This window comes from Rhinatrema bivittatum, chromosome 12, assembly GCF_901001135.1.
Source record: "Rhinatrema bivittatum chromosome 12, aRhiBiv1.1, whole genome shotgun sequence".
Taxonomy (NCBI): Eukaryota; Metazoa; Chordata; class Amphibia; order Gymnophiona; family Rhinatrematidae; genus Rhinatrema; species Rhinatrema bivittatum.
The window spans coordinates 3,096,553-3,116,772 of NC_042626.1; the positions used below are offsets into that span (position 1 = coordinate 3,096,553).

At 54.5% G+C, this 20,220-nt stretch overlaps 1 protein-coding gene across 3 annotated transcripts in view; it reads left to right on the forward strand.

The window, feature by feature from the left end:
* SOX13 (SRY-box transcription factor 13) overlaps positions 1-20,220 on the forward strand; it is a 69,779-nt gene that overhangs the window by 35,642 nt on the left and 13,917 nt on the right. For 2 of the 3 annotated variants that reach the window (XM_029574288.1, XM_029574287.1), the window contains 9 exons: positions 800-902; positions 2,147-2,233; positions 3,150-3,322; positions 4,272-4,340; positions 5,348-5,462; positions 8,339-8,418; positions 8,595-8,760; positions 8,958-9,067; positions 10,281-10,371. In XM_029574288.1, the coding sequence (XP_029430148.1) occupies positions 800-902; positions 2,147-2,233; positions 3,150-3,322; positions 4,272-4,340; positions 5,348-5,462; positions 8,339-8,418; positions 8,595-8,760; positions 8,958-9,067; positions 10,281-10,371 (994 nt within the window). The remainder of the gene's footprint in view (positions 1-799; positions 903-2,146; positions 2,234-3,149; positions 3,323-4,271; positions 4,341-5,347; positions 5,463-8,338; positions 8,419-8,594; positions 8,761-8,957; positions 9,068-10,280; positions 10,372-20,220) is intronic. The other variant, XM_029574289.1, reaches the window with a different exon arrangement.

Consider the following 20,220-nt stretch of genomic DNA (forward strand, 5'->3'; position numbering starts at 1 on the left):
CACCCGCCCCTGAATATTGTCAGAGGGCTCTGCCGCCCTACACCCGCCCCTGAATATTGTCAGAGGGCTCTGCCGCCCTACACCCGCTCCTGAATATTGTCAGAGGGCTCTGCCGCCCTACACCCGCCCCTGAATATTGTCAGAGGGCTCTGCCACCCTACACCCACCCCTGAATATTGTCAGAGGGCTCTGTCGCCCTACACCCACCCCTGAATATTGTCAGAGGGCTCTGTCGCCCTACACCCACCCCTGAATATTGTCAGAGGGCTCTGTCGCCCTACACCCACCCCTGAATATTGTCAGAGGGCTCTGCCACCCTACACCCACCCCTGAATATTGTCAGAGGGCTCTGTCGCCCTACACCCACCCCTGAATATTGTCAGAGGGCTCTGTCGCCCTACACCCACCCCTGAATATTGTCAGAGGGCTCTGTCGCCCTACACCCACCCCTGAATATTGTCAGAGGGCTCTGCCGCCCTACACCCGCTCCTGAATATTGTCAGAGGGCTCTCTCGCCCTACACCCGCCCCTGAATATTGTCAGAGGGCTCTCTCGCCCTACACCCGCCCCTGAATATTGTCAGAGGGCTCTGCCGCCCTACACCCGCCCCTGAATATTGTCAGAGGGCTCTGCCGCCCTACACCCGCCCCTGAATATTGTCAGAGGGCTCTCTCGCCCTACACCCGCCCCTGAATATTGTCAGAGGGCTCTGCCACCCTACACCCGCCCCTGAATATTGTCAGGGATCTGTGCTGCCCTTTCTGTCTGTGTAATTACAATTCCTGTTGCTGTGTTGTAGGTAATTCACTCCCCATCAGGTTCTGCTCTCCCAGATTGCCAAGGGCTGACCTTTGAACCTTCCCGCCAAGAAAACCTGGAGCTGAGTCGAAATCTGAAAGAGGGTAAAATGAGGATATGCACCAACTCTCTACTAAAATCCTTTTGCATCATTGGTTTATTATATTACTTGTCTTGTAGCTGTATGGGCATCCTACAGAGTATTACATGGTGATTTGTATCCTGCAGAGGTATTCGTTACTTCTAACTGGATGGGTTTCCTGTAGTTACTTGTAGCTCTGTGAGTATTTTGCGGGGGGTGGGGAATTAGTTGCTTGCAGTTGTGTGGGTATCTTGCAGGAGTATTATTTACATCTAGCTGTACTGGTTTCCAGTGGAATATTAGCTAAGGTTTGCTCTAGGGGTATCCTGCAGGGGTATTAGTGTAGCTCTGTGTAAGAACATATGATGTGCTATACTGGGTCAGACCAAGAATCCATCAAACCCAGTATCCTGTCTCCAACGGTGGCCAGTCGAAGTCAAGGCTTCACCAGGAATAATGTCTTAAGTAATTCCATTGATTTCCAAAATTTAACCCGTTATCTAGAGGAATCTCATATTGAGATCCTGGAGCGTATTACACTTTTGGTAATTTTTCAAACTCAACAAACCTTTTTTTAAATCCATCTACACTAGCTTCCTTAACCATATCCTCTGGCAAAGAATTCCAGAGCTTAATTGTGCTTTGAGTAAAAAAGAACTTTCTCCGATTAGTTTTAAATGTGCCCCATGCTAACTTCATGGAGTGTCCCCTAGTCCTTCTACTATCCGAAAGAGTAAATAACCGATTCACATCTACCCGTTCTAGACCTCTCATGATTTTAAACACCTCTATCATATCCCCCCTCAGTCGTCTCTTCTCCAAGCTGAAAAGTCCTAACCTCTTTAGTCTTTCCTCATAGGGAAGCTGTTCCATTCCCCTTATCATTTTGGTTGCCCTTCTCTGTACCTTCTCCATCGCAATTATATCTTTTTTGAGATGCGGCGACCAGAATTGTACACAGTATTCCAGGTGCGGTCTCACCATGGAGCGATACAGAGGCTCTAGGTGTATCCTGCAAGGGTATTAGTTCTTTGTAACTGTGTGGGTATCCTGCAGGGGTAATAGTGTAACTCTAGGGGTATCCTGCAGGTATTAATTACTCCTAGCTGTATGGTTATCCTGCAGGCGTATTAGTTGCATGTTGCTGTATTGGTACTGGTACCTACAGGAGTATTAGCAAAGTTTTGCTCTAGGGGTGTCCTGCAGAGGTATTCTTTGGTTACTTGTAGCCATGAGTGCTTCCTTCTTGTCTTTTGACTGTGACAGTTCTCCCTACCCTGGAGAAGCTGCTTTCGAGTGACTGGAAGGAGAGGCTGCTGGGGAGCGGCACCACTGACACCCGGGATGTAAAAGGTAAAAAACGTAGGAGTAATTTGTTGCTATTTACCAATTTGCAGTTGATGGGCAGGACAGTTTTCCAAAGCCGTATCCTCTGGAGCTTGTCCTCCCTTCTGCAGCTCCTTGTTCCCTGTCTCTCTCCTGTCTCCCTGGAGCTGCTCGACTCCATCCTTTCCATGCTGCTGTGCAGTCCGCCCGGAATAGACCTCTTCAGGTCCACATTCACAGGCGTTGAGCCGGATAACTCACAAGTTATTGAGTACTTTGGGCAATGATCTGGCTACATTTTACCTGGGTGACTTAGGGACATTGCAGAGGCATTTCTGGGAGGAGTTGTTAGCCAGATAAATTCTCCCCGAAACCCTGGTCCTATGGTTGAGCAGGCCTAAAGTTATCTTATCTGGCTGCCTTTGCTAGTGCGGCTGCATTACTGAAGGCACCTCCAGAGTTAGCTGAATAAGTTTGCATTCCAGCTCCCTGAATCTGTGCTTAATGCCAGAGGCTGCGTTTAAATCTTAACCCCTCATTCTCCTGAACACAACCTCGTTGGTTTTAACCATTTGCCATAATGAATAAAATTCCCTGTTTGTCTGTCTTGACTAGGTTGTAAGCTCTTCTGAACAGGGCACTCCAGAGTTGATTAGTAGGCCTAGAAAAAATTGTGTGGGGATGAAGAACCCACGTTCCTTTAGCTGGGTCAGGGATAGGTGTTCCCGGGTGCATTCAGTTTGGGAAAAGAAATAATGCATAGGTGATGTTTCCAAATCTGTGGTGTTATTTCCAAGGGACAAAGGATCCATGAAAAAGCCAGCAGTATTCAAAGGGGAGGAATTCTCATATGGGTAACGGTAGCTGTGAATTTTGCATCAGTGGGTGCTTGTAATTGTGTGGGGAAGGCCTGCGAGCTGACGCCCTCCCATTGTGTGCTTAGGGACACAGGAGAGCCTGGCAGAGAAGGAGCTGCAGCTGCTGCTTATGATTAACCAGCTGTCCAGCCTGCGGGACCAGCTGCTGACGGCACATTCGGAGCAGAAGAACATGGCAGCCATGCTGTTTGAGAAGCAGCAGCAGCAGATGGAGCTGGCCCGACAGCAGCAGGAGCAGGTACGTGAGGAGAGCGCCGCTGTAACGAAACGAAGCGTGCACTGCTGCTGCTCGTTCACCATCGTGAGGAGAGCGCCGCTGTAACGAAACGAAGCGTGCACTGCTGCTGCTCGTTCACCATCGTGAGGAGAGCGGCGCTGTAACGAAACGAAGCGTGCACTGCTGCTGCTCCTTCACCATCGTGAGGAGAGCGGCGCTGTAACGAAACGAAGCGTGCACTGCTGCTGCTCGTTCACCATCGTGAGGAGAGCGGCGCTGTAACGAAACGAAGCGTGCACTGCTGCTGCTCCTTCACCATCGTGAGGAGAGCGGCGCTGTAACGAAACGAAGCGTGCACTGCTGCTGCTCGTTCACCATCGTGAGGAGAGCGCCGCTGTAACGAAACGAAGCGTGCACTGCTGCTGCTCGTTCACCATCGTGAGGAGAGCGCCGCTGTAACGAAACGAAGCGTGCACTGCTGCTGCTCGTTCACCATCGTGAGGAGAGCGCCGCTGTAACGAAACGAAGCGTGCACTGCTGCTGCTCGTTCACCATCGTGAGGAGAGCGCCGCTGTAACGAAACGAAGCGTGCACTGCTGCTGCTCGTTCACCATCGTGAGGAGAGCGCCGCTGTAACGAAACGAAGCGTGCACTGCTGCTGCTCGTTCACCATCGTGAGGAGAGCGGCGCTGTAACGAAACGAAGCGTGCACTGCTGCTGCTCGTTCACCATCTTCTGCAACGGCCACTGTACATGGCCACTCGCCCTGCAGGTGGCTGTCTGTCCGTCTGTTTTCAGGCATTATGGTAGCATACATTAGGGATTCATGGACTAATGGTAATAGCTCAATAAGCAGAGGCATCCGTAGCTCATTCTCCAGATCCAGGAGGATACAGCCCCGGTGAGTGGAAAGAGAGGTGATAAACAGAAGTTGTTATATCTCTGTGCCCCCCTCCCACCACCATTACAGATTGCCAAGCAGCAGCAGCAGCTGATTCAGCAGCAGCACAAGATCAACCTCCTGCAACAGCAGATCCAGGTAAGGGAGGGGGCAGCCATGGGGAGGGAGGGGGAGGAGAGGGCAGCTGTGGGCACACATGGGGCTAAGGGAGGGGGCAGCCATGTGCATGCACGGGGGAGGGAGGGAGGGGGAGGGCAGCTGTGGGCACACATGGGGCTAAGGGAGGGGGCAGCCATGTGCATGCACGGGGGAGGGAGGGGGAGGGCAGCTGTGGGCACACATGGGGCTAAGGGAGGGGGCAGCCATGTGCATGCACGGGGGAGGGAGGGGAGGGCAGCTGTGGGCACACATGGGGCTAAGGGAGGGGGCAGCCATGTGCATGCATGGGGGAGGGAGGGGAGGGCAGCTGTGGGTAAGGGAGGGGGCAGCCATGTGCATGCACGGGGGAGGGAGGGAGGGGGAGGGCAGCTGTGGGCACACATGGGGCTAAGGGAGGGGGCAGCCATGTGCATGCACGGGGGAGGGAGGGCAGCTGTGGGCACACATGGGGCTAAGGGAGGGGGCAGCCATGTGCATGCACGGGGGAGGGAGGGGAGGGCAGCTGTGGGCACACATGGGGCTAAGGGAGGGGGCAGCCATGTGCATGCACGGGGGAGGGAGGGGAGGGCAGCTGTGGGTAAGGAGGGGGCAGCCATGTGCATGCACGGGGGAGGGAGGGGAGGGCAGCTGTGGGTAAGGGAGGGAGCAGCCATGTGCATGCACGGGGGAGGGAGGGGAGGGCAGCTGTGGGTAAGGGAGGGGGCAGCCATGTGCATGCACGGGGGAGGGAGGGAGGGGGAGGGCAGCTGTGGGTGCTTCAGGGTGCAGATGGCAGAGGGAGGGATGTTCAGGGAGGGTCCTGCTGTCTGGGGAAGAGGGATGGTTTTGTTGAAACCTTGGCAGGGGAGAGGAGCCAGCGTGGGATGCAGGGCACAGTCTGGCTGTCTGGGCAGATACTCTGGCTGCCACACCAGAGAAGTTAAGTGGAGGTGCTGGTGCTTTTCGGTTTCATTTCTGGGTGATTGTTGCCTGTGTCCATTCTTCAGCAGGTAAACATGCCGTATGTGATGATCCCTGCCTTCCCTCCCAGCCATCAGCCACTCCCTGTGCCTTCTGACCCCCAAATTGGACTTCCCATTCAGCCAATCCCCTGCAAACCAGGTGAGAGCATGAAAGGTGATGTTAGGAATGGGCTCAGTGCAGGGGTTTGCCTCTCATTCAGTGAGCTGGCGATCGGACAAGCTATCCCAGTTTATCCTGGATGTTCAGCAGGCGCTCAAGGTATCTGGCTTCTTGTAGCCGGATGACTAAAAAACCTATCTGACTGTGTTTGAATGTAACAGGGAGCATTTTTTAGTAATCTGGCCTTGCATGGCTGGATAACTAGCTATTTAACCGAATATCTTCAAGGATACCTGTAACACTGTCAAACACTGTGGCCCAATTCTCTCCCTCCCCCTCTCCAATTTCAGATACGGCCCTGTTGGGACATGCACCTCCCTAAACGTCTCAAAAGTTCCCTATCATGTCCTGGGGCCTGAATATCAGGCACAAGGCTGCTTTGGGAAAAAAGGTTATGTAATTTTATGACTGAATCAACATCTTGGCGCTGTGCAGGCTGATCTGCTTAGTCCTAAACCTAATGGAGACAGCTCTGCCATTTCATTGGCTTTGTTGGCTGCTGCAGCTCTTTCTGTCTGCTTTGTGGATGACAGTCGTGCGTTTCACGTGCACGATTTCTGCTTAGCTTGTAGTGCGTTTCAGATACGTGCTTTGTGCATTTACAGGCCTGTGCCGGGGGGTGCTGCAGGCTGGCTGAACATGTGCTGCCTTCCTGTGCCGACTGTCACATAGCAGAGAACAGCTCTCAGTTTCCTTATCCAGCCCCTGCCGTCCTTCGCCTCTTTAATTCCAGCATTCCCCTCTCCAGATTGCTAATCTCACCCCCATCTCTGGTCCTCTCCCGATCTCTCCCCATCCCTGAGATCTCTCCCCCGCACTGATACTTGACATCCATTTTCTTCATCTAATAAAACAACAATAAATTGTACAGCACAAGCACATTTTCTAATGTAATATAAAAGATGGAAATCTTTGCCAGTGTTCTTCACATTTTTGCCACAATCTACTCTGAGCTGACATGGGAAGCTCTGGCTCTGTGCCTTACTTAGGAGAGGTTTCCACAGCACCATTAGTGCCTAGATGGAATTTAAATCTTAAATCCATCACTGGTTTCATGTGCGTGCTTTTTGGGTGGTGATGGTGTGTTAGACGTGTCTGTGGATGGCATTGTGTGTTGAAGGTGCGTGTTTGTGAATGTCAGTTTATTTATATTCCATTTTTCAAAACTTCAAAGTGGATTACATTCAGGTACTGCAAATATTTCCCTATCCCCAGAGGACTCAGTCTTTTTATACCTGAGGCAATGGAGGGTAAAGTGACTTGCCCAAGGTCACAAGAAGTGGTGTGGGATTTGAACCCTAATTTCCCTGGCTTGTAGCCCACTGTGTTAATCATTAGGCTAGGCTATATTTCAGGTTTGTGGTTTGTGGATTGCAGTGTGGACTGGAGGTGCGTGGTTTGTGGGTGAATGGGTGTGCATTGGAGGTGCGTGGTTTGTGGGTGAATGGTGTGCGTTGGAGGTGCGTGGTTTGTGGGTGAATGGTGATGGCGTTGGAGGTGCCTGGTTTGTGAATGGTGATGGTGTGCGGTGGAGGAGCCTGGTTTGTGAATGGTGATGGTGTGCGGTGGAGGTGCCTGGTTTGTGAATGGTGATGGTGTGCGGTGGAGGTGCCTGGTTTGTAAATGGTGATGGTGTGCGGTGGAGGTGCCTGGTTTGTGGGTGAATGGTGATGGTGTGCGGTGGAGGTGCCTGGTTTGGGAATGGTGATGGTGTGCGGTGGAGGTGCCTGGTTTGGGAATGGTGATGGTGTGCGGTGGAGGAGCCTGGTTGGTGAATGGTGATGGTGTGAGGTGGAGGAGCCTGGTTTGTAGGGGAATGGTGATGGTGTGCGGTGGAGGAGCCTGGTTTGTGGGGGAATGGTGATGGTGTGCGGTGGAAGAGCCTGGTTTGGGAATGGTGATGGTGTGCGGTGGAGGAGCCTGATTTGGGAATGGTGATGCTGTGCGGTGGAGGAGCCTGGTTTGGGGGTGAATGGTGATGGTGTGCGGTGGAGGAGCCTGGTTTGGGGGTGAATGGTGATGGTGTGCGGTGGAGGAGCCTGGTTTGTAGGTGAATGGTGATGGTGTGCGGTGGAGGAGCCTGGTTTGTAGGTGAATGGTGAAGGTGTGCGGTGGAGGAGCCTGGTTTGGGAATGGTGATGCTGTGCGGTGGAGGAGCCTGGTTTGGGGGTGAATGGTGATGGTGTGCGGTGGAGGAGCCTGGTTTGTGGGGGAATGGTGATGCTGTGCGGTGGAGGAGCCTGGTTTGGGAATGGTGATAGTGTGCGGTGGAGGAGCCTGGTTTGGGGGTGAATGGTGATGGTGTGCGGTGGAGGAGCCTGGTTTGGGGGTGAATGGTGATGGTGTGCGGTGGAGGAGCCTGGTTTGTGGGGGAATGGTGATGCTGTGCGGTGGAGGAGCCTGGTTTGGGAATGGTGATAGTGTGCGGTGGAGGAGCCTGGTTTGGGGGTGAATGGTGATGGTGTGCGGTGGAGGAGCCTGGTTTGTGGGGGAATGGTGATGCTGTGCGGTGGAGGAGCCTGGTTTGGGAATGGTGATGGTGTGCGGTGGAGGAGCCTGGTTTGGGAATGGTGATAGTGTGCGGTGGAGGAGCCTGGTTTGGGGGTGAATGGTGATGCTGTGCGGTGGAGGAGCCTGGTTTGTGGGGGAATGGTGATGGTGTGCGGTGGAGGAGCCTGGTTTGGGAATGGTGATGCTGTGCGGTGGAGGAGCCTGGTTTGTGGGGGAATGGTGATGGTGTGAGGTGGAGGAGCCTGGTTTGGGAATGGTGATGTGTTTCAGGTATGTGAATGTTTTGTTCATAACTATCACTGGATGTGTTTTTGATGATGTCTGTTGCTTTTACTTCCTCGTAGTTGATTACCCCATGCAGTTGCTGCACAGTTCCCCTTCTGCAGTGAAGAGGCCGTCTGGGCCTGGACATCTCCAGTTACAGGTACGGCCCCGCTCGCAGCCTGGTGGGGCCTCCAGGAGCTGCTCATTGTGCTCTGTCTGAGAGAGGAGCCGTCAGCAGTTGTAGCTCATATTTGGGAGGAGGAATAGTCCACTTTGGGAACTGGACTTTCATGCGGGCCCAGTTGCACTTAATACCTTGTTCTCTCTTTCTTCCAGGAATCTTCACAACCATTAAATTTAACAGCAAAACCCAAAAGCTCTCAGCTACCCAATTCATCCAGTTCCTCGGGTGTAAAGCTTAACTCCTGTGGCCCTGCCCCCCAAAACAATGGAGCCAGCAGGGAGCGATCAGGAAGCCCCCCCAGGCCAAATCTACCTCTGGGTGAGTAGTGACGGTCACTCAGGTGAAAACGGGACTTGTTTTAGGATGCTCTCTGCTGAGCTGTCACTGTGCCCTTTGACCTCTCTCTCTCGCTCTGCTGTTCGCTGGTGCACTCTCTCCCTTCTCTCTCATTGTTTGTTTTCCTCTCCCTTCCTCACTCTCGCTCTCACACTCCATGCTCCTTCTGCCCTCTGCAGGGTTTCTGGGGGAAGGTGATGCTATCACCAAAGCAATTCAGGAAGCTCGTCAGCTCCTGCACAGCCAGAATGGGACGATGGAGACCCCTGCACTGAGCAGCTACAGGAAGGTTAGAGAGCAGAACCGAGTTCTGCATCACATAACTGACCCTCTCCCCTCTACCGATGCTCCTCACTCCTGCCCTGCAGCACCCCCTGCTATTCCAGTACTGAGACCCTCACACACAGCTCTGCCAATGCACCTCACTCCTGCCCTGCAGCACCCCCTGCTATTCCAGTACTGAGACCCTCACACACAGCTCTGCCAATGCTCCTCACACCTGCCCTGCAGCACCCCCTGCTATTCCAGTACTGAGACCCTCACACACAGCTCTGCCCATGCTCCTCACTCCTGCCCTGCAGCACCCCCTGCTATTCCAGTACTGAGACCCTCACACACAGCTCTGCCAGTGCACCTCACTCCTGCCCTGCAGCACCCCCTGCTATTCCAGTACTGAGACCCTCACACACAGCTCTGCCAGTGCACCTCACTCCTCCCCTGCAGCACCCCCTGCTATTCCAGTACTGAGACCCTCACACACAGCTCTGCCCATGCACCTCACTCTTGCCCTGCACCACCTCCTGCTATTCCAGTACTGAGACCCTCACACACACAGCTCTGCCAATGCACCTCACTCCTGCCCTGCACCACCCCCTGCTATTCCAGTACTGAGACCCTCACACACACAGCTCTGCCAATGCACCTCACTCCTGCCCTGCACCACCCCCTGCTATTCCAGTACTGAGACCCTCACACACACAGCTCTGCCAATGCTCCTCACTCTTGCCCTGCACCACCTCCTGCTATTCCAGTACTGAGACCCTCACACACACAGCTCTGCCAATGCACCTCACTCCTGCCCTGCACCACCCCCTGCTATTCCAGTACTGAGACCCTCACACACAGCTCTGCCAATGCACCTCACTCCTGCCCTGCACCACCCCCTGCTATTCCAGTACTGAGACCTCACACACAGCTCTGCCAATGCTCCTCACTCCTGCCCTGCAGCACCCCCTGCTATTCCAGTACTGAGACCCTCACACACAGCTCTGCCAATGCTCCTCACTCCTGCCCTGCACCACCTCCTGCTATTCCAGTACTGAGACCCTCACACACACAGCTCTGCCAATGCACCTCACTCCTGCCCTGCAGCACCTCCTGCTATTCCAGTACTGAGACCCTCACACACAGCTCTGCCGGCAGCACTGAGTCTCTTTGTTGTGAACTAGTGGCTGACGTGTCCTCTGTATGTGATATATCACCAGTGGTCATTGTCCCTGTAGGAGCTGCGTACATCAGACTCACCACAAGGGAAGGAACGACTGGGGGAACTGTCGCCTCCCAGGATGGATGATTCCATGGTAGAAATGGATGGTAATGCCCAGCACCCTCTCACTTTTACTTTATAAAATGCTTTGCAATGCTCTGCTGTTGGGAAGGATACAGGGGTTTAGGTCTCTCTTACCTGTCCAGATTCACATGGATACAGTGTCCCTCCTCCCTTTTCCCTTTCTGGCTGGATGTTGGTGCTTTACTCTGCTGAAAGTCTGGCCCTTTCCTGCACTGGTGTGGCCTGCATTGGGCCTGCTGCGGTCACTGTTTCCTGCAGGAGAGCAGGCGCTCAGTTGCCACTGGCCAAAGGATGGAAATCCTCAGAAGCATTTCCGTCCTGGTTATTGGAGCGGTGTTGAGCCAGGAAGGTGCTTCATCTCATATCAGAGCTATGGGGCGTGGAAGCCCATGCTGCGAGGGACGAGACTGCGCAGAAAGGTATAAAACAGATGAAGCAATGCCAAAACAGCCTTGACTGCAATCCATGAAAGAGGAAACATGGAGGGAAAGTAGAAGAATATGAAATGGGAGCAGAATAATTCTTTGCAATCAGTGCTGTAAACTGAATGAAAAATCCGACATGGCTGTGTGTCAGCAGAGCGCCTGCTTCAGGAGCAGTCGCATAAATTACACGGCAAGAGGTGAATGCCGGTCCATGATCAGGGAAATGGTTGAAAGAGAAAAACCATGCAGTATACAGCGAGATACTGTGGAACTGCAGCCCCACAGACTTTGTAGCTACTTTTTAAAAAGACTCCATTTGAAAATTATTCTAACGTCCGTGCTTTGTAGCTGTCATTGAGAGGAGGTGAAACTGATTGGTTTTGATTGGGTAACTAGAGAATTGGATCAAGGAAGAGCACTCGATGTGATCTACTTGGATTTCAGCAAAGCTTCTGATAAGGTCCCGCATAGGAGACGCGTGAATAAAATGAGAAGCTTGGGAGTGAGTGCCGAGCTGGTGGCCTGGATTACAAACTGGTTAATGGATAAAAGACAGCGCCTGATGGTAAATGGAAGCTGCTCTGAAGAGAGAGCGGGGTTAAGTGGAGCGCCACAGAGATCGGTGTTGGGACCGGTTCTGTTCAATGTCTTTGTGAGCGACATTGCAGAAGGGATAGAAGGTAAAGTTTGTCTATTTGCAGATGATACTAAGATCTGCAACAGAGAGGACACGTCTGAAGGAGCAGAGAGAATGAAAAGTGATTTAAGGAAGCTGGAAGAGTGGTCGAGGATTTGGAAGCTGGGATTCAATGCCAAGAAGTGCAGAGTCGTGCATCTGGGGTGCGGCAATCCAAACGAGCTGTATGTGATGGGGAGTGAAAGACAGATGTGCACAGACCAGGAGAGGGAGCTTGGGGTGACAGTGTCTGGGATCTGAATATCGCGAAGCAATGTGACAAGGCGAAAACTAGAAGAACGCTGGGCTGCAGAGAGAGAGGAATAAAAAGGAGGTGATGATGGCCTTGTACAGGTCAGTTCTGGACCCCGTATCTCGGAGGATGGAGGTGGTCCAGAGAAGGGCATCCAAAATGGTGTGGGGTCAGCATCGGAAGACTTATGAGGAGAGGCTGAAGGATCTGAATATATAACCCTGGAGGAGAGGAGGGGCAGGGGAGATACCATACAGACCTTCAGATACCTGAAAGGTTTTAATGATTCACGAACTTCAAACCTTTTCTTCATGGAGAGGGTGGTGAATGCCTGGAATGCGCTTCTGGAGGAGGTGGTGAGGAGGAAAACAGTGAAAGATTTCAAAGGTGCACGGGATAAACACTGAGGATCCCTAGAGGATGGGAATGAAGAAGAGGGAGCACGGGGGTAACTTGCTGGTGTGGTGGTTACTGCCCTTAACCAATAAGCCTTATGCTCTCAGCTCAATGACAGGGAAAAGGAGAGTTGGGTTTAGACGACAACCGAGGGCCCCGACTTTTATGGTCTGGGGAACTGATAAGCATGGGGGTGACCTGCACGGAGCGGCAGTCACTACCCTTAACAGAAGGCATTGGGGTAACCTACATGGAGCGGCAGTCACTGCCCTTAACAGAAGGCATGGGGGTAACCTGCACGGAGCTGCAGTCACTGCCCTTAACAGAAGGCATGGGGGTAACCTGCACGGAGCTGCAGTCACTGCCCTTAACAGAAGGCATGGGGGTAACCTGCACGGAGCGGCAGTCACTACCCTTAACAGAAGGCATTGGGGTAACCTACATGGAGCGGCAGTCACTGCCCTTAACAGAAGGCATGGGGGTAACCTGCACGGAGCGGCAGTCACTGCCCGTAACAGAAACATGGGGGTAACCTGCATGGAGCGGCAGTCACTGCCCTTAACAGAAGGCATGGGGGTAACCTGCACGGAGCGGCAGTCACTGCCCTTAACAGAAACATGGGGGTAACCTGCACGGAGCGGCAGTTACTGCCCTTAACAGAAACATGGGGGTAACCTGCATGGAGCGGCAGTTACTGCCCTTAACAGAAACATGGGGGTAACCTGCATGGAGCGGCAGTCACTGCCCTTAACAGAAACATGGGGGTAACCTGCACGGAGCGGCAGTCACTGCCCTTAACAGAAACATGGGGGTAACCTGCATGGAGCGGCAGTTACTGCCCTTAACAGAAACATGGGGGTAACCTGCATGGAGCGGCAGTCACTGCCCTTAACAGAAACATGGGGGTAACCTGCATGGAGTGGCAGTTACTACCCTTAACAGAAGGCGTGGGGGGTAACCTGCACGGAGCGGCAGTCACTACCCTTAACAGAAGGCATGGGGGTAACCTGCACGGAGCGGCAGTCACTGCCCGTAACAGAAACATGGGGGTAACCTGCATGGAGTGGCAGTTACTACCCTTAACAGAAGGCGTGGGGGGTAACCTGCACGGAGCGGCAGTCACTACCCTTAACAGAAGGCATGGGGGTAACCTGCACGGAGCGGCAGTCACTGCCCGTAACAGAAACATGGGGGTGACCTGCACGGAGCGGCAGTTACTGCCCTTAACAGAAGGCGTGGGGGGTAACCTGCATGGAGCGGCAGTCACTGCCCTTAACAGAAGGCATGGGGTTACTACCCCTAACCAATAAGCCTTGGTGCTTTTGATGTGGGGGTGGAAGAGGAATTGGATTCAGACAACAACTAACATGGGCCCTGACTTTTGCAGTCTGCGGGGCTGATACACAGACATAAGGGAAAAAGCACAGGACTGCTTCTAAGGCCAAGTCCAAAAGCAAAACACGCAGCACTGTCTGAATTCTCAAGAGGGCTCCTCGCCCAGTAAAAATGTTGCTAGCAGTACATTTTATTTATTTATTTATTTGTTTGTTTTTATATAAGAAAATTATTACTTACCTGCTAATTTTCGTTCCTGTAGTACCATGGATCAGTCCAGACCGTGGGTTATGTCCCCAATCCAGCAGATGGAGTCAGCCAAAGCTTTGAGGGGGCGTCACCATAAGTAGAACTACCCCCTCTGCAGGAGTTCAGTATCGAGTATATCAAAGCCCGAGTAGAAAAACCCGAACCCCCTCATTGAATCAAGTTTATAGAAAATTGGCAACAACCAGCCATGGAACTGTAACAACAGACTAACAATGGGCGTCCTACAACGTGTAGGAGGCTGCAGAGACAACAATTCAACTTGTGAGGCGCTGGGACAACAGTGAAAAACTGACAAGTGGTGAAGTACAGAAACCCTTACCGTTCCCACGAGCAAGGTGAAGCAGGAGTAGAAACCCAAGAGCGGTGGGCGTCTGGACTGATCCATGGTACTACAGGAACGAAAATTAGCAGGTGAGTAATAATTTTCTTTTCCCTGTACGTACCTGGATCAGTCCAGACCATGGGATGTACCCAAGCTTCCCTAAATCGGGTGGGGTCCTGCGAGGCCTGCTCGGAGAACCTGTTCACCAAAATGCCCCATGACTGAAGAGGCGAGGTGTAGGCGGTAATGCCTCGCGAACGTGTGCAACGACTTCCAGGTAGCCGCCCGACAGATCTCCTGGGATGAGACCGAGCGCGCCTCCGCCCAGGAGGCCGCCTGAGACCTTGTAGAATGCGCTACAATGCCAGGCGGAGGCGTCCGCCCCGCCCCAACATAGGAAGCGGCAATACCCGCCTTCAGCCATCTCGCAATGGTCGTCTTGGAGGCTTGGGAGCCTTTCTTCGGCCCGGACCAAAGGACAAATAGATGGTCGGAAGTCCGGAACTCGTTGGTAGCCTCCAGATATATACGCAGCGTGCGTTGAACATCCAAGAGTCGGAGAGCCTTCGGCTCGTAGGCGGAGAAGGACGGCAACTCCACCGTCTGGTTCACATGAAAAGCAGAGACCACCTTCGGTAGGAAGGAAGGAACGGTGCGGATCGAGACCCCAGAGTCGGAGAACCGGAGGTAGGGTTCCCTGCACGACAGCGCTTGTAGCTCTGATATACGCCGAGCGGAACAGATCGCCACCAGAAATACCGCCTTGAGAGTGAGATCCTTGAGTGTCGCAGTGCGCAAAGGCTCGAACGGAGGCCCCGACAGGGCCCGCAGCACCAGGTTGAGACTCCAGGAGGGACAAGGATCCCGTAGCGGAGGCCGGAGGTGCTTGACACCCTTGAGGAACCGAGCAATGTCCGTGTGCTGCAAGAGAGAACCTCCATCACGCAACAACGAACCAAGAGCGGCAACTTGGACTCTCACCGAGTTGTAGGCTAGTCCCTTGTCCACCCCGTCTTGCAGGAACTGAAGGATCTGAGGGACCGAAGCCGTCGTGGGGCTGGTGTCCTGGCTGGCGCACCACAGCTCGAACACCTTCCAGACGCGAACGTAGGCCACCGACGTGGACGTCTTGCGCGCCCGCAGTAACGTGGATATTACCGCCTCCGGGTAGCCCCTGCGCCGGAGGCGTCGCCTCTCAAAAGCCAGGCCGCAAGACAGAAGAGTTCTGCCTGCTCGAAAAATACCGGGCCCTGGTGTAAGAGGAAGGGGAGGTGCCCCAGCCTGATCGGGCCGTCGACCACCAGCTGCAGCAGGTCCGCGAACCAGGGTCGCCTGGGCCATTCCGGGACGACGAAGATCACAGCCCCCGGATGCCCTTCTATTCTGCGGAGCATCCGTCCCACTAGGGGCCACGGCGGAAATGCGTAGAGCAGCAGATGTGCCGGCCATGGGAGTGCCAGGGCGTCCACCCCCTCCGCACCGCGTTCTCTTCGCCGGCTGAAGAAGCGGGGAGCCTTGGCGTTTAGAGCGGATGCCATCAGATCTAGGTGGGGGGCCCCCCACCGATGGACGAGGAGCTGCATCGCCTCGTCGGACAGAGACCACTCCCCGGGATCCAGCCGTTGGCGACTGAGGAAGTCCGCTTGAACATTGTCCACTCCGGCGATGTGTGACGCTGCCAGCCGGACGAGATGACGCTCCGCCCATTGCATGAGCAGCGCTGCTTCCAGCGCGACCTGTGGGCTGCGCGTGCCTCCTTGGCGATTGATGTAGGCCACGGTGGTCGCGTTGTCCGATAGCACTCTGACCTCGCGGTTTCGGAGGAGCGGGAGAAAGTGCCGCAGGGCGAGCCTGACCGCCCTGGTCTCCAGACGGTTGATGGACCACGTCGCCTCCACCGCCGACCACGTTCCTTGCGTGGCGCTGCGATCGCAGACCGCGCCCCAGCCCGCTAGACTGGCATCGGTGGTTACCACCACCCAATCCGGTAAGTCGAGGGACACGCCTCGGGCTAGGTTCGCCGGATCCAACCACCAGTCCAGACTGTCCCTGGCCTTCTGAGGAAGTGGAAGAATCATCTGGTAGTCCTGTGATACCGGCTTCCAACGGGAGAGGAGCGCCCACTGTAAGGGCCGGAAATGCGCAAACGCCCAGGGGACCATATCGATGGTGGATCCCATCACCCCCAGGAGTTGCAGGTAATCCCAGGAGGTGGGTTCCAGTAACGCAGAGAATCGTCGTATGTGATCCCGCAAAGAGAGCGCTTTGTCCTGTCGCAAGAAGACCTTGCCCAGCCGGGTGTCGAAGGTCGCCCCCAAGAAATCCAAGCGCTGTGAGGGTACGAGGGAGCTCTTGGAAAAGTTCACCACCCATCCCAGGGAATGCAGGAACTGTACCACCCTGGACATGGCTGCCTGGCCTTGGGTGAACGACTTCGCGCGAATGAGCCAATCGTCTAGATAGGGATGAACCAGGATACCCTCCCTCCGGAGAGCCGCAGCCACGACTATCATGATCTTGGTGAAGGTACGTGGTGCCGTCGCCAGTCCGAACGGGAGAGCTATGAACTGGAAGTGCTGGTCCAGTATCTTGAATCGCAGAAGACGATGATGATCCGGCCGAATGGGGATGTGTAAGTAAGCCTCCGTGAGGTCCAAGGAGGCAAGGAACTCCCCCCGATGCACTGCTGCGATCACCGACCGCAGCGTTTCCATGCGAAAACGGAGCACTCGAAGGGACTTGTTGACCTCCTTGAGATCCAGAATGGGCCGAAAGGACCCGCCCTTCTTTGGCACAACGAAGTAGATTGAATAGTGGCCCAAGCCCACCTCTCCGAAGGGCACGGGCGCAATAGCGCCTATCTCCTGAAGCCTGTTCAGCGTTGACTGAACCGCTTGCCGCTTGAGGGCCGAGCCACAAGGGGAAAATACGAAACGACTGTTCGGTGGCCGGACAAATTCCAATGCGTAACCCTGCTTTACGGTGTCCAAGACCCACTGGTCTGAGGTAATCCGCGCCCACTCCCTGTAGAAAAACTTCAGCCGCCCCCCGATCCTGGGGACGGCGGAGTGGGCGCCTCTGGCATCATTGTGAGGACTTGGGGGAGGGGTTACCTGTCCCGAGAGCGGGGCGCACGGGCCTGCGGCCGCGAAAGGAGCGCGACCAGGGCTGGGACCGGGGAGCGGGCGGCCTGGAGCCCCCCGGCCTGTAGTTCCTGTAACGCCGCTGCGCTCTGGCTCTAGTCCGGGACGAAGCGAACGCCCGGGAAGGGCGATATCTATCCTCCGGGAGGCGGTGAACCGCATTTTCCCCCAGTGACTTGATGAGCTGGTCCAGATCTTCCCCAAAGAGGAACTTACCCCTGAAGGGCAGGGAGCCCAGACTCGACTTGGAAGACGTATCTGCCGCCCAGTTGCGAAGCCACAGCAGCCGCCTGGCCGCCACCACCGAGACCATAGCCCTTGCCTGGACGCGGAACAGGTCATACGAGGCATCCGCCCCGTACGCCACTGCAGCTTCTAACCTGTCCGCCTGGGCGGCCTCCGCCGCTGGCAGGTCCTGGGAGGTGAGAAGTTGTTGAACCCACAGGAGGCTCGCCCGCTGGGCGAGTGAACTGCACATCGCTGCTCTCATACCCAGCGCGGAGACCTCGAAGACTCTCTTCAGGAAGATCTCCAATTTGCGATCTTGCGTATCCCGCAAGGCCGTGCCCCCTGTCACCGGTATTGTCGTCCTCTTTGTGACCGCCGAGACTGCAGAGTCAACTCTCGGAACCTTGATGAGATCCAGGAAGTCTTGTGGTAGCGGGTACAGCCGTTCCATGGCACGACCCACCTTCAGAGACGCTTCGGGGGTATCCCATTCCCTCGTGAGGAGCTGCAGGAACGAGTCGTGAATGGGAAAAGCCCGCGCCCTCGGGCGCAGGGCCGCCAGGACCGGATCTCCTTTCTTCGAGGATGTGACCACCGCCGGCGCTACTGGAGCAGGCGGGTCAGGCGGCGGATCCAGATCCAGCTCCTGAATGATGCGTGGGATGAGCTCGTCCAGCTCTTCCCTCTGGAAGAGGCGCAGCGTACGCGGGTCGTCCCCCTCCGTCGTGGCGTCCCCCTGCCCCAGATCCATGACGTCCGGATCAGTGTCCACTGGGTCCGGCGCCGCTCCCCCTGTCGCTGGCGAAACCCGAGCACGTGCGGGAAGGCGCAGGGCCCCCGCTCCCGCCGCAACGGGGGGGGCCTGAGCCGCAGGCGAGGTCCGGCATGTCTTGGCAGGGGGGGGTCCACCGGTGCATCCAGACCCTGCAGGTATGCCGTGTGCATAAGCAGGACAAACTCCGGGGAAAACCCCGGTCTCGCCGCGGGGGCTCTGGAGGGGGGGCACGTCTGCGCTCTCCCGCCCCTGCGGGCCTTGCTCCGGCAGCAAGGTCGGGGGCGAATCCGGCTCCGACTCCCTGTCAGTCGACCTCTCCTGAGATACTTCGGGGCGCCGAGTGTTCAAGATGGCCGCCGTTCCCGCCAGGCCTGGGGGAGGGGCCCGCCCCCGGCGCCCGGGCAGAGGAGCGAGAAAAGAGAAATCGGCGACGGGCTGTGAGGTGCCTTCCCCCCCCGGGAAGGCACCGGGCACAGATGCCCTCCCTGGAGATGCGGGACCCCGGTTCGCCACAAGCCGCGCAGCGCGTCGGCCGCGGCATCGTATCGCCGAAAAAACCGCGAAAAACGAAAGTTCACAAAAAGAATAAAAAAGTGAGGCTCGGGGTCCCGCGAGTCGAAACGCCGCCGCCACCGCGGGGGGGCCCGATGGCCTGCACTGCCCGCCAAAAACAAAAGCCTGCCTGCCTGCCTTCTCGAGCCGCCCACGAGGCGCTCAAGATGGCCGCTGTCAGTGTGGCAAGCGCGGAGAGGCCGGTGCTGCCGGCCTCTCCGCGAGGTACCAGGGGTTTTTGGGGAGCTGAAAAGGCAAAAGAAACAGCAACTTACCCCGTCTGTAGAATAGAAGAGAGAAGACACAAACAGAGGGTAAGCCACGCCTCCCCAAAGCTGAACCCCTCAATTAGTTAATTAACCCAATCAAATATATATATTTTTTTTTTTAAACAAACTTGATTCAAAACTGATTCAAAATAAATAGGCAATAGCCCAAGAAAAATCAGTCAAAGACAAAGTTAAAAGCTTATGCTGAATTGGGAGCACTCCAAATTCCCTACTCGCATCTGCTGGAGTCAGAAGATACTGAACTCCTGCAGAGGGGGTAGTGGTATATATGGTGACGCCCCCTCGAAGCTTGTGCTGACTCCATCTGCTGGATTGGGGACATAACCCACGTTCTGGACTGATCCAGGTACGTACAGGGAAACCGTCATTCGGTTTAGCCATCACAACGGTTTACAGAATCAGAACAACAATCAGATAATTATACAAAGTTGCAAAAGAAGAAAACAATAACAATAGTGAAATGATAGGTAGAGGGGGATGGTGGGGTGAAAGAGGGGGAGAAGGGAAAGATGTAAAAAAGGAAAGTAACAAAAATAGTATTAATTCATCTTCAAGGAGGGCTTCATATTAAATTTCTGAAATTGTAACACTTAAGGTTGATGCCAGTTGTAGTTACTGGTTTTTTTTTCTTGTTTGGGTTTGAATGGTTGAATTGATTGTAGAAGGATTGTTGTTAAGGATGATCATTGATGTAGACTGTATGGAAGAGGAAAGTTTTTAGGTCCTTCTTGAACTTTTTGATGTTAGATTGAGTTCTTAAATAAGGCGGTAGAGAGTTCCATTTTTTTGGGGAAGCAATGGAGAATGCTCTGTTTCTAGTAGTTGATAGTCGAGCATCTTTAATGGGAGGAATTTTTAGACAAGAAGTGTTGTTAGACTGAAGATTTGTTCTGGTAATTTGTGGAGTGATTTTTAAACCAGTGTGTTTATGATTGGCATGTATTAATTTGTGAGTGATGATCATTTTTTTATGATGATTTTGTTATGGGTTATCATAAGGCTAGGAGATAAGTGCACGGAGCAGCAGTTTCTACCCTTAAGAGAAACATCAGGGGTAACTTGCACAGAGCGGTGGATACTACCCTTGAGAGAAGCAGGGGGGTGACCTGCACGGAGCGGTGGATACTACCCTTGAGAGACATATCGGGAGTGACCTGCACGGAGCGGTGGATACTACCCTTGAGAGAAGCAGGGGGGTGACCTGCAC